The sequence below is a fragment of the Branchiostoma floridae genome, chromosome 3 (assembly GCF_000003815.2).
Source record: "Branchiostoma floridae strain S238N-H82 chromosome 3, Bfl_VNyyK, whole genome shotgun sequence".
NCBI classification, from domain to species: Eukaryota; Metazoa; Chordata; class Leptocardii; order Amphioxiformes; family Branchiostomatidae; genus Branchiostoma; species Branchiostoma floridae.
This window is the reverse complement of record NC_049981.1, coordinates 21,668,314-21,679,310: the sequence shown is the minus strand read 5'-3', so window position 1 is coordinate 21,679,310 and position 10,997 is coordinate 21,668,314. Positions and strand designations below refer to the sequence as shown.

The 10,997-nt window shown below is 40.8% G+C and overlaps 1 protein-coding gene across 1 annotated transcript; it reads right to left on the bottom strand.

Annotated features, from left to right (window-relative positions):
- Nucleotides 1-278: 278 nt before the first annotated feature.
- Nucleotides 279-9,469, bottom strand: LOC118412536 (neuropeptide FF receptor 2-like). The gene is made up of 3 exons (XM_035815448.1): nt 8,535-9,469; nt 7,795-7,894; nt 279-2,205 (listed from the first exon to the last, which is right to left on the bottom strand). The coding sequence occupies exons 1-3, from the start codon at nt 8,836-8,838 to the stop codon at nt 1,359-1,361; spliced, it is 1,251 nt and encodes a 416-aa protein (XP_035671341.1). The 5' UTR covers nt 8,839-9,469; the 3' UTR covers nt 279-1,358.
- Between the last annotated feature and the right edge of the window lie 1,528 nt (nt 9,470-10,997).

Below are 10,997 nucleotides of genomic sequence, written 5' to 3'. Positions count from 1 at the left end.
GTCGTCTTGCTGGCAGCGTATAAGCAGTACATCAGTCTTCAGTTACTTTTGTCGATATTCTCTGAGGTGGATTAATGTCTAACCATTTGGGACAGAAACGAAGATAGATGACTGGATTTGCACCATCGTTACATCCAGGTTTTCTAAAAATTTCTTATGGTGACAGATCTTAGTCTTTATTGTATTAAACAATGGCCGGGTGATGACTTGACAAAGTATAAACTCCACAGTATAAATTTTCTCCTCATCACGAGATGGAACACCTATACTCACCGGGAATGCACGATCGATGGGGCAAACACAAGTTCTCCAAGGCTGAGAAAATGCGCCGATATGTCGGTACGACTTTGCTGCTGAGGCATTAACGTCTTGCGCGCACGACAGTGCATGACTAAGCATGATTAGTGACGGCAGGATGTCTTCACATCTGGTTCAGATAACTTGACCGATAAGAGTTACGGGCTGTCGTGCCCATATCTTTCGACATGTGGCCACGAAGATCGATACATAATCAACATTCTCTCCATGGAACTTTTCGGCACTTGAAACATAGCGCCCTCTCCCCACGCGACAAACATTAGCTCCGGTAACTAAAACGACAGGAGCTAATTGACTCATTTTCACCAATTTTGTCTTAGCTTTGCCTTACCGTTGTTTCTTATTCGAATCCAAATTGTCTTCAGCTTGACATTGTCTTGCCTTGTTTTCTATTGGACCATCAAAATTGTCTTCAGCTCGTTTACATTCATAGTTATGGTATGAAAGACCAGTTTCTCCCAGACTTCAGTGTCACTGACGAAAGATAACGGGTGTTATCTGAATCGTCTGACCGTGTCCAAAATCATATCCAGTTGCCTGAGTAAATGCTTTTTTGGCAAGGCTCTCTCTTAGTTGATCAAGAGCTCGGAGTATGCATATATCCCTGTACATGAATGTTTGATAATTACATGTTACGGTGGTCAGGAAGCTATAATTATATTCAGAAAGACGTTTAGAAATGCATCGCGGGCAATTGAATGTGACAAGAACGATTTGTCAATTAAACGGAGGTCGTTGAAGTAATTTTTGTTGCAAAGGATGGTGAATTCAAAGTAATTTAAAGTTTGGTTTATTTATTCCCATTGCTTAACGCTATTAACAATTATGTACATATCCTTCTACTCAAATTGTCCTTTGCAATTGTACGGGCTCGAGGCTGATTATATAACTTGTTAATTGTATACACGCAAGATTATGCAAGCTGTCTTTCTTCGATGTACGGTTGCTTAATTTTCTTTGTTATCATTCCAACCGCCTGTTGTATTATATGTATATCAGCTAATAGATTGAATATTACATTTGTTAAAATTGCCTTGGAGTCACTCCTTCACTTCTGTTCGCGTTAACGGTTCCGTGCTGCAGTCGGTCGGTAACCGCATGACCGGGTCTAGGCTGACATCTTTGTCGGTCGGTAGCACCAGGATCCGGTCGCGAACATCGTCGGGCTTTTCCGTCGAGCCGCATACGGAATTCAGCTCAATATGCCCGAGTTTTCCGTCCGAGCTGGAGTTGTTGGAAGATATTGAACTTTCCCAGTTTTTCCGGGCCTGCCGACTTCTCCGAGGCTTCTTCCTGCACGTTTTACCCACGTTCTTGATGTAGTACCCGCATATGAACGGATTGATCAAGCTATTGCTAAAGGCAGTCCACAGGGCAATTGGATAAATATAACCTTTTACCTTTTCTTTCAGAAACCAGGAATAGTCGCCGTACGCTTCCAGGGTCCAGCTAACGTAAAGTGGCAGCCATAGAAAACAGAAGATGGCGACGATGACTTTCATCATACGGAAATACTTGGTTCCCTTTCGTCTGGTTGGAGTGGCACTCGGGGAGTGGCTGCGTTCGATGACAACATCTCGTTGCGGCTCTCTGGATGCGCAGCACGTTTTAATTCCAACAGTCACCCATAGGTATCCGATGACAAAAAATGGTCCGAGAAAGCACAATGCGAACAGAAAACCCTTGTAGACCATTTTCAGCTGCGATGACGGCCAAACATCGACACATGCTGGTTTACCTCCTACTTCTGGGTCGGGTTGAATAGTTCTTCGCACCACGAGTTCGGGTGAGGAGAAAAGAACGGCCACGACCCACATAGCGATTGACACGACGAGAACTGTGGTCCCTGATATCTCCATTTGTTGTTGATGGTCCCTCCATCTATACCTGGAAGATATGAATGAATGAATGAAGACCTTTATTGTACAGTTTTGCCCAACCGAGCTAAGTACAGGTCACAACAAGTCAAGATATAAAGTATCACAAATCTAGTCTAACACAAAAGTTCGGCTTCTGCTCGCTTCTTAGTAATGGTGAAAATGTAGGACTGTTATGGGTTTAGCTATTGTCGGTTTGTCAAAACGCATGAGAAATATAAACTTGTCAGTGCTACTCATATGTCTAAAATGAGGGAATCTACTTTCTATATAACTAAATAGAGTATTTCTATCATTGACATACATGTCGCAATCAACAGTGAAGTGCACTTCATCTTCTACCATGTATGAGGTACAAAATTGGCAAACTCTTTGTTCTATGGCAAAATCATGACTGGAATAAGATATGGCTGTCATCCATGGTGTAGTAAATCGTGAAAAAAATAAACGAACAATGTATTTCAATATCATTAACGTCTCAATTTCACATAACTGGACTTAATCACTAATTCTTAGATTAGTTATTCTTACTTTCTCTGAAACCATGTAAGTTAACATGAATTGCACGGAAGAGAATGTCTTGATCGTTGCACGTCGTATCTCAAATTTCTCTATCAGAAAATAATTGCGGTTTAAAGAATATATAACGATGATGCATGAATTGAAAGAAAATCGGAAGCCCAATCGCCCAATACAGGTAACATTACTTTCTTTGTTATCCAAACACGGTGTGGGTGGTGCGATCTAAAAAAAATCGATAATTTGGGACTTTTGATTGATACGAGGCCGCTGCTGCGAGGCGAATTCATTCAATATATGAATTCAAGCGAAGTCCGGTCGCAACAAAAGAGTCATAGATTACCCACACTTTTTGCCGCAGCCTGGCTGTAAATGGATTATGTACATCGATGCTGACGACGTTTTCATTGTAAACTGCTGGTGGTCGCAGAAAGCTTTCAACAGAGCCGAAATATCAAGCAATTCAGATATATGATGCTGAAAAGGCTGAAGTCCAACTTGTCTTAGCAGATGAAATGGTCATTTCAACTCTTGTTACCTCATTGAAAATGGAGGTATTGTTTTTGGCGTTTTTGTCTGCGTTTCCGGACATTTTTGCCCAGCATAGCTTACAAACGATTGGACGGACAGTACATGGGGGAGGTCATAGGTGGTGCATGACCAAAGCCTCCTTGTCACTATTCTTTGGTACTGGGGCACTACTTTTAGACACATAAACTTTAAAAAGTTTATGTGTCTTTCGCCTGGTAATGCTGTGGTGTTGATTGTTTTGGTTGATTTCGATTTTAGAAAGAAAAATATAGGTTTGGGCCTCCTTGTTGCTTGCTGAGGCTTTTTTGAAAATCTTAAAATCTTTCGGGCAGGGTAAATAGGATAACTAGAGATGTACAAAATTAGATGCAACTTAGACAAATGAGCATCAATTCGCATAGTTAATACGAAAGTGTCATAATCCCTAAGTGAAGGGAGTTACTTTCTTGTGACAAAGTAAGTCAGTTGGAGGTGTGCATAGATTATGTTAATTTCAAGTCGTGTGCATAATTCACGATGAAATTCTGCAAAAATGACTTTCTCACTATGTAATTTTGATAGAGAAGACAATCATTTAAAACGATAGATTTAGTCAAAATCATTTCATAATCTGTGAGACAAGATAGCTACATATTCCATGGAGGTATGGGGTCTCTGAGCTCTTGTTTTGAATATTTCTGTTCCTCTTGGATAATGTTACCTGCGGATTACCGGTAGTTATAGTTTCCTTTCCAAACTATATTTTGGAAAGATCGAAACATAGTAACAGGACATCAATATTGATATTGTTCTTCCTCACTATTCTTCTTACTAATTTTTCTGTGTTACTGCATACTTTGGTGAGCTTGACTCGAGAGGTCAGGCTGCATATGGACTGCGATGATATTTAGTACATGGATAGGTTTTGAGAAGGTCAATATCCATATTTAGCAACTTCCATTAGTATTGCAACAGAACACAATTTCTGTATGAAATGCGATGTCTTCATACGAAGTCATGCATGAAGGCGAAGGCTGCGGTACCCACCGAGAAAAAAAATTCAACAAACCTTTACCTTCGTGATTTTTTTTCTAATTCTAAATCTAATTTCTGGCTGTATCCTCTCTAGCATAATTGAATATGCAAAAAATGCCCTGATAAGTGTCCCAATGTTTTTTTACCGTGCTGTTACTATTAGTCTGTGTTTTCTTTTCATGCATGTTCAATATGCTAGTCATCTTCACAGCAATGTGACAGAAAGTATAGGTCAGAGTAGGGGAGTTGACAGGAGGAGTGGCGTTCCGAGTTAGTGACGTATCAATCTTTTGTGACAACTGTCAGAAGATAGAGGTCATAGGGTCAATGGAAGGGCCCATTAGTCCACAGGGAGGTATTGTTTTTGAATTGTCTATCTGCCTGTTTGTGACTTTATGATTTCCACATGTACTAGCCACGTTCTCGGTATAGGCAGGAAGTGACCAATGAAAACATGCTAATCAAAGCTTGATTAATGTAGGCATAATTAATGAGCTACAATTAAACAAGAAACACGAGGATCTATGTAAAATGTTAAACGCCAAAAAGCAGTTACTCAACCAACTGGATATGATTTTGGAAACGGTCAGACATTTCAGACAACATCCGCTGTTTTTCGTCAGTGATCCATGAGAAATCTTGTTGGATAGGGTTTAAAAGATCCTAGCTGTGAATTGATATGCAAAAGAGATCCAGTTTAAGAACAGGTTTGTCCTAACTAATGAATTGATATGTAAAATGTTTTATGGGGTTATGATATATTCGAATTCCTTATAAGTGAGTACTCATTATACCACGATATCACGATTCTTGCCCTAAAACAGCAAAATCCGTTTGACGAAAAATGAATCGGCAAAGTCACATCACCATGGCCTTTTGCCGCTTGAATACTGGCCAAATTCCTGTCGATCGTGACACGATCACAGCGCAGTGGGCCTCATGTCATAAGGTTTCACTTCAGTTGCAGAGGATATGAAGTGGTTTAATAATGACCTTTACACTCTGTCCTCATATAGTTATGGGAAAGATGGATAGTTTTCATAATTTCGCTTGTATGTGGGTTAGGTGCAGATAAGAAGATGCAAATTATGCCAATCATAACATGCAAATTCGACAGTGATTTGAAGAATTCTTTGGAAAATTCTTTTTTAAGTGGGTATCATTACAAGAAGTTTATTTGTTTGTTTGGTAAAATAAGTGATATTTATACATCTGTCTGTCCTTAGTGATACATAATAATGACAATATTATTCATACGAAGGGTCCCTAACCCTAACCCTAACCCTAACTATTCTAGTAATTTTGAGGCGGACAGTATTATTTTGAGGCGGACAGTATTATTCTAGTAATTTTGAGGCGGACAGTATTATGCATTTTATATAGATTTGGGCAAGAAGGACTTTTAATTCTACTGTTCGTAATTAAGGTAGTTTACCTTGTCTATCTTATTTATTTGATGGAGGTCTGACATGTCAAAATCGTGTAGTCTTTACACAGAATACAGATATCTTTTTACGCTGCCCTGTACTCAACAATCCGCCAAACCCAAATCAGGTTGTCAGCAGAATGGTTAACATAATAAACCAGCGACTTGATTTTGACATCTGATAAACGGTATAGAAAAATTTTCTTGGAAAAGGTAAAATGAACAAAATGCATGACAGCTAACCTTCAATAGTACGCATCAGTGTTTGTTGATGAAGATTAGACATCCAGGTAATAAGATATGCCAAAAGGCAGTTAGTCAAGCAACTGGATATGGTTTTCCAAAATCATATCCAGTTGCTGGAGTAACTGCTTTTTGGCATAACTCTTCGGCATTGTATTAGACGTTATTTGAACATTTATATTGTCTGTTGCAGATTAGAACAACCATTCAGTTCTAAAATACAATAAACCTGTGAACAATGAAAAGAGCTGAAAACGTGTCCGGCAGGCGTTGACCCACAAAACCCTTTAAAATCCAATCAGCTTTGATCAGACAAAACAGTCTTGTGTCTCCAATCACCTAACAGCAAATAAGTCAGGCTACAACAGGGCCTGAGGCCAGCGCGTGTAGTTTCAAAGCACCAAAGGTCCTAAGGTGTGAAATTGAAGCTATGACCTTTTCACCACCGACCTGAGGTGGCCATGATGGACTTGAGGAAAGTTTATGGCCGGCATCTTCCACTTTGAGCCCTTCTTTATTGCCCCACTAGAAGTCAAAGGTGGCAAAGCCGCTGGATATTAACTTTGCAGACCTTCATATTTCAGGTGATACAGGACAACTGGCAGAGAGATCCGGCAATTTTTCTGCGGTCCTAAATCTTTCTGACAGCCTTTGGGCCTGCCCACATATACTGGCCGCTTAGAGATTTGATTTCACTGTGTCTTGTTCAGATGCTTTGAGGTGTTGGTTTTCAGACCATTGTACAGAATACATCTATGATGGTTAGACGTCCAGGAAAACAATATCCAAATATAATTCAATCTCTACAGTTGATTAAAAACGGATATTTACTTCCGGACGTTTCGAGTGACACCTACCACTCTTCTTCAGCATCACTCTTCTTTTAGCGACGCTGAAGAAGAGTGATGGATGTCACTTGAAATGTCAAAAAGTAAATCTCCGTTTTTTATCAAGTTGTAGAAATTGAATTCCATTTGAATATTGCACAGAATGTTATTGCTGAACATATTATTTGATGGGATTGGCAGTAGTATTGCTTGACTGCGCCCTGGTAAAATAGATTTGTTATCATTATATTTAGATTGGAAAGAAATGGATTTGATGTTTCCTCTGGTGCGCTAATTGCATACTGAGCCATAAAGATAAACAATTGAATACAAATTCATGGGAATACACAAATCGACTCTCGCTTCCGACCATGAAATAAAAATCACAATAGACTAAATGTTCGGGAGGGGGGGGGGGCTTATATCAAGATCTTGTAAGAGACGCCTCCATTGTCATGAGAGAATCCAGTTCTGGGGTAATGTTATCAACTTATTAACAATATCTATAAGAACATAAAATATGATATCTAATACAATATACACACCAGAGGGTTACCATCATCTCTAGAGGACAATGATACATATTGTCTAAAAGAATACAAATGTAAAAAAGAAAAAGAAAACATCTGCCCAAGAAATTGAAGATCAATATTGATATCTCGATGAGTTATTGCGCATCTGACTAAGACGACAACGTCTACTCCCTCGTTAATGCTCATGGTTTCGTTTTTCGTCGTGGACACAGCGGTACGTCTTATTAGCAAAAAATTAGGCGTTTCGTAAACTTCAATTCTCATTTTTCTTACATCCAGCTGATCCAGAAACCCAACTTGAACATCGCCTTTCATTTAGAACATTTGAAACGGTACCTATCCCCTGGGGGCCCTTTGGGGCCATCGTAAAATATTACTCTAAGGTTATTTGACAGCACAAAAATATGATTGGAAAGTTCCTTACGCACAAGAGGGATTCCAACAAAATTTACCCGAATTAACGTCATAATTTGTCTCGTAGATTTGAAAAAAAATGAGTCGGTTACCTTAGGATGGCGACGGTTGTTAGAGTAAACACAGAACAACAGACGGCGATGCCCTGGACTGTTGACGTCATCTTGCACATCAGATCTGCCAGCCCGCCGTCTGTGGGACGTGACAGAACGAATTGATGAATGTGTGCAAAACTAATTTCAACGCTCTAATGAGTATTGGTAGCCAGCGTATTATATCATATTCTGTTCCGGGCTGCGGCAGTTGGTGCCAGTGGTGCGAGCGTATGGACATGAACTAAGCACCTGTATAAATATCGCCGATGGTGACAGATTGTGTTGACACGTTAGATTAGGCCCATGGTTCAGCTTTAACAGTATACATAAATTCATCATGTAAAGTAACAAACTTGCTTCAAACTACATAGATTTTCCCAATTACACCCGATTATCCTGTACTTCAGTCACCCTTATCATGTATTTCTTAGTATGTCTCTACGCCCATAGGATCCCCATTTAGTAGCAGCATACTGGCTTGATTACGTAAGCTAAGGATTGCCTGATAAGCAAGCCCGTTGATGCTCCATGTCCACTGATGATCACTCGCTCTGACACACAGGAAATTGCATTTCCGTGTACGTTTTAGGACCGGCATCGAGCCCTATACATCGTTCTAACGTCTGGCAATATTTCAGCCACATTGGCTTTGTCTATCGGATACAGAATCATTCTAAAAGGTTCTCCTAAATACCAGCAGTCAATGTAATGATAATTACAATAGAGTCAGTCCTTACCCGTCAAAAGGTCCTGTATCAGCGTGAAAGGTACGCAGAATATCCCTACTAAAAGGTCGCACATGACCAGGTTGAAAATGAAACAACAAGCTCGAGTCCCTCCGTTCTTCGATATTTTCAATACCATGATTACCACGGCAACATTACCGACCATGCTCAGGAGAAATACGGCGCAGTAGGCGGCGAGGTAGAGCGACGTTACGTAGACCTGATGAGAGCCACCGCGCAAAGTGCCGTTCGAAGACGTCTCGTTCCACCAGGTAGCCGACAGAGACAGGGCCGAAGAAGAGTTTGCTTCTACCATATCTATTCTGGTTAGCGACTTTTCCGCCGCGATGCCAAGTAGCTCACTGCGTACCGAAGCCGACTGGCCGTAGCGGCGGAAGCTGTCCCGGGTGGCGGTGACGAATCGCCGCGAGGTTACCCAAGAAATACCCCTCCTCGTTTGGGCCAGCAAAGCTTCACTTCAGGTAATTGCCTCCTGGACAAGCTCCTCATTTGCGTGCGCAAGACATGTCCCTCATCCCCGATGGTTGTCCCAGCTGGCAGCTGCGGAAGAGGGTGTGCGGCAAAGGAAACGATCCGATACCACGACCAAAATAAAGCAGGAAATATCACTACATAAATATCTACCGCAAAGGCCAGCTGCTGGCGTGCCGTAAGCTCCCGGGTCTTTATCCTCTCCTGTTTCTGATAGGTCTTTGCAGCAACATTTCCTTAGAGCTCAGCCACACAGACTTACACGCAATACAGACACTGGAGTTCTGGCATAAAATGAAGGGTTTACCGCTAGCACTTGTCGGGCATTTTCAATGCCCCCTTCCGATAAATGCTGCACGTGCGATGAATATCAATTCACACTCCAATGAACTGCAGTTTGCACTGGGTTTTTGGAGCAGCTGCAGATGTTGACTTGATGTTTACTAAAAACGTGAACAACTATATATATCCTGATACTTGTTTGTTATTTTCCCCCGCCTTTAAAACATGCAAATCATCAATATCTTCAACACACTGTTCGTTGTTTACTTATTATATGTCTATTAATCTGTTTATCGTTCGTTACTTTGAACGATATCTATGTAGAGTCAAACCTGTCTAAGACGACCACTGACCGGTCACTAAAGACAGGAAGTTTGCATAGGCAGGTTACCGCCAGACGCTGAGACAACTCATATATCAACAATATTCACAAACAACTATTAGGGAAATGATTCATATGTTCCCTTCAATCATTTTTTTTTTACAATTTTTTGAAATTTTGAAGTTTAAAACTATACTCTGCACCATAGTTTGCTGGACACGAAAACATATTCTGTGCTTATTTTATTTTAAGTAAAAACGTAAGTATATAAGTTTGTGTGTTTCCAGTTTTTGCATTGGTTTGTTTATTTATCTTTATATACCGCGGCCTGTTGTGTCACCAGATTTGACTGTACTACACAAATTACTGTATTATAAGATAGTGACAACCCTCCTCCTAACATTACAGAACCCACTTATTACGGAAAAGATGGGAACCTTTGTCTTCCACTGCCTTAGGAAAAGAAGTCGAACCCAATAAGTTTGACTAGAATAGACATATCCTACACTTTGTTTGTTTGTCACCTTTCATGTTACCTGCAATTAGCCCTCGGGCAAGAATTTGCAATCAACTATTATTGTTGTATAGAGTTGTAAAGAAGGGGTGGAAACTGTATGTTAATGTATCTTTACGATCCTGGCGATAAGGCGCCTAGACAAATCTCACAGTAATAAGTGATAAACATGGCTGTAGTGCCTCGTCAGAATTAACCTCTAGAAGCCACAAAAAAGGCTTTACACGGCTTCTACATTAGCAAATTAACCAACAATCTTTCCCGGGCATGGCCGCCCATCGTTAACACCAGACGTGCTGAAAGACGTAATGAAGGCAAACTGCCGCGGGAGGTCCTGATGGCCAGTGAAACTGTCCCGCTGGTGCAGCCGCCGCCTGGGCTCGGGCTCGTCCATTAGAACCTGTATGGAGCAGTAGTAATAAACCACGGCAATGGCCGCGCCAGCCTGGCTCTAATACCTCGGCTAATGACGATAGTGACCTTGAATCCCCACGGGATCGCGGCAACATTGCAGCTGTTCCCGGCAATCGGGATGGAGGCAATCGAGGACGGGAGTTATAAAGCCTAAGAAATTGATCTGTATAATCAAACTCCTCGCTCCACCAATTCTTTTATGGTTACGTGTATAGCTAGATGAATAGATATAAGCATGTATATTGGCGTTTAGATTTGCACGTCATCACTATGTGGATACTCATAAAAAGTAAGTACACTAGATTCCTCAAGTTTCATTTCCATTTGTTAATAGTTATGTGGGGTATTCACACTGTTGACGATTGCACTTTACCTGCGTCAATCCGGTATAGGTTTGAAGTACTTTTAATTGCGGCTTGCCACTAAGGTACAAAGTAATCAGGACATATAT

Bases quoted from the DNA above. Each gene is read 5' to 3' on its own strand.
- LOC118412536 (XM_035815448.1), bottom strand. From the start codon at position 8,838: ATGGTAGAAGCAAACTCTTCTTCGGCCCTGTCTCTGTCGGCTACCTGG. The intron at 7,895-8,534 runs GTAAGGACTGAC...CACGTCCCACAG, and splicing joins GATACAGGACCTTTTGACGG to ACGGCGGGCTGGCAGATCTG. The intron at 2,206-7,794 runs GTAACCGACTCA...CATATCTTCCAG, and splicing joins ACAACCGTCGCCATCCTAAG to GTATAGATGGAGGGACCATC.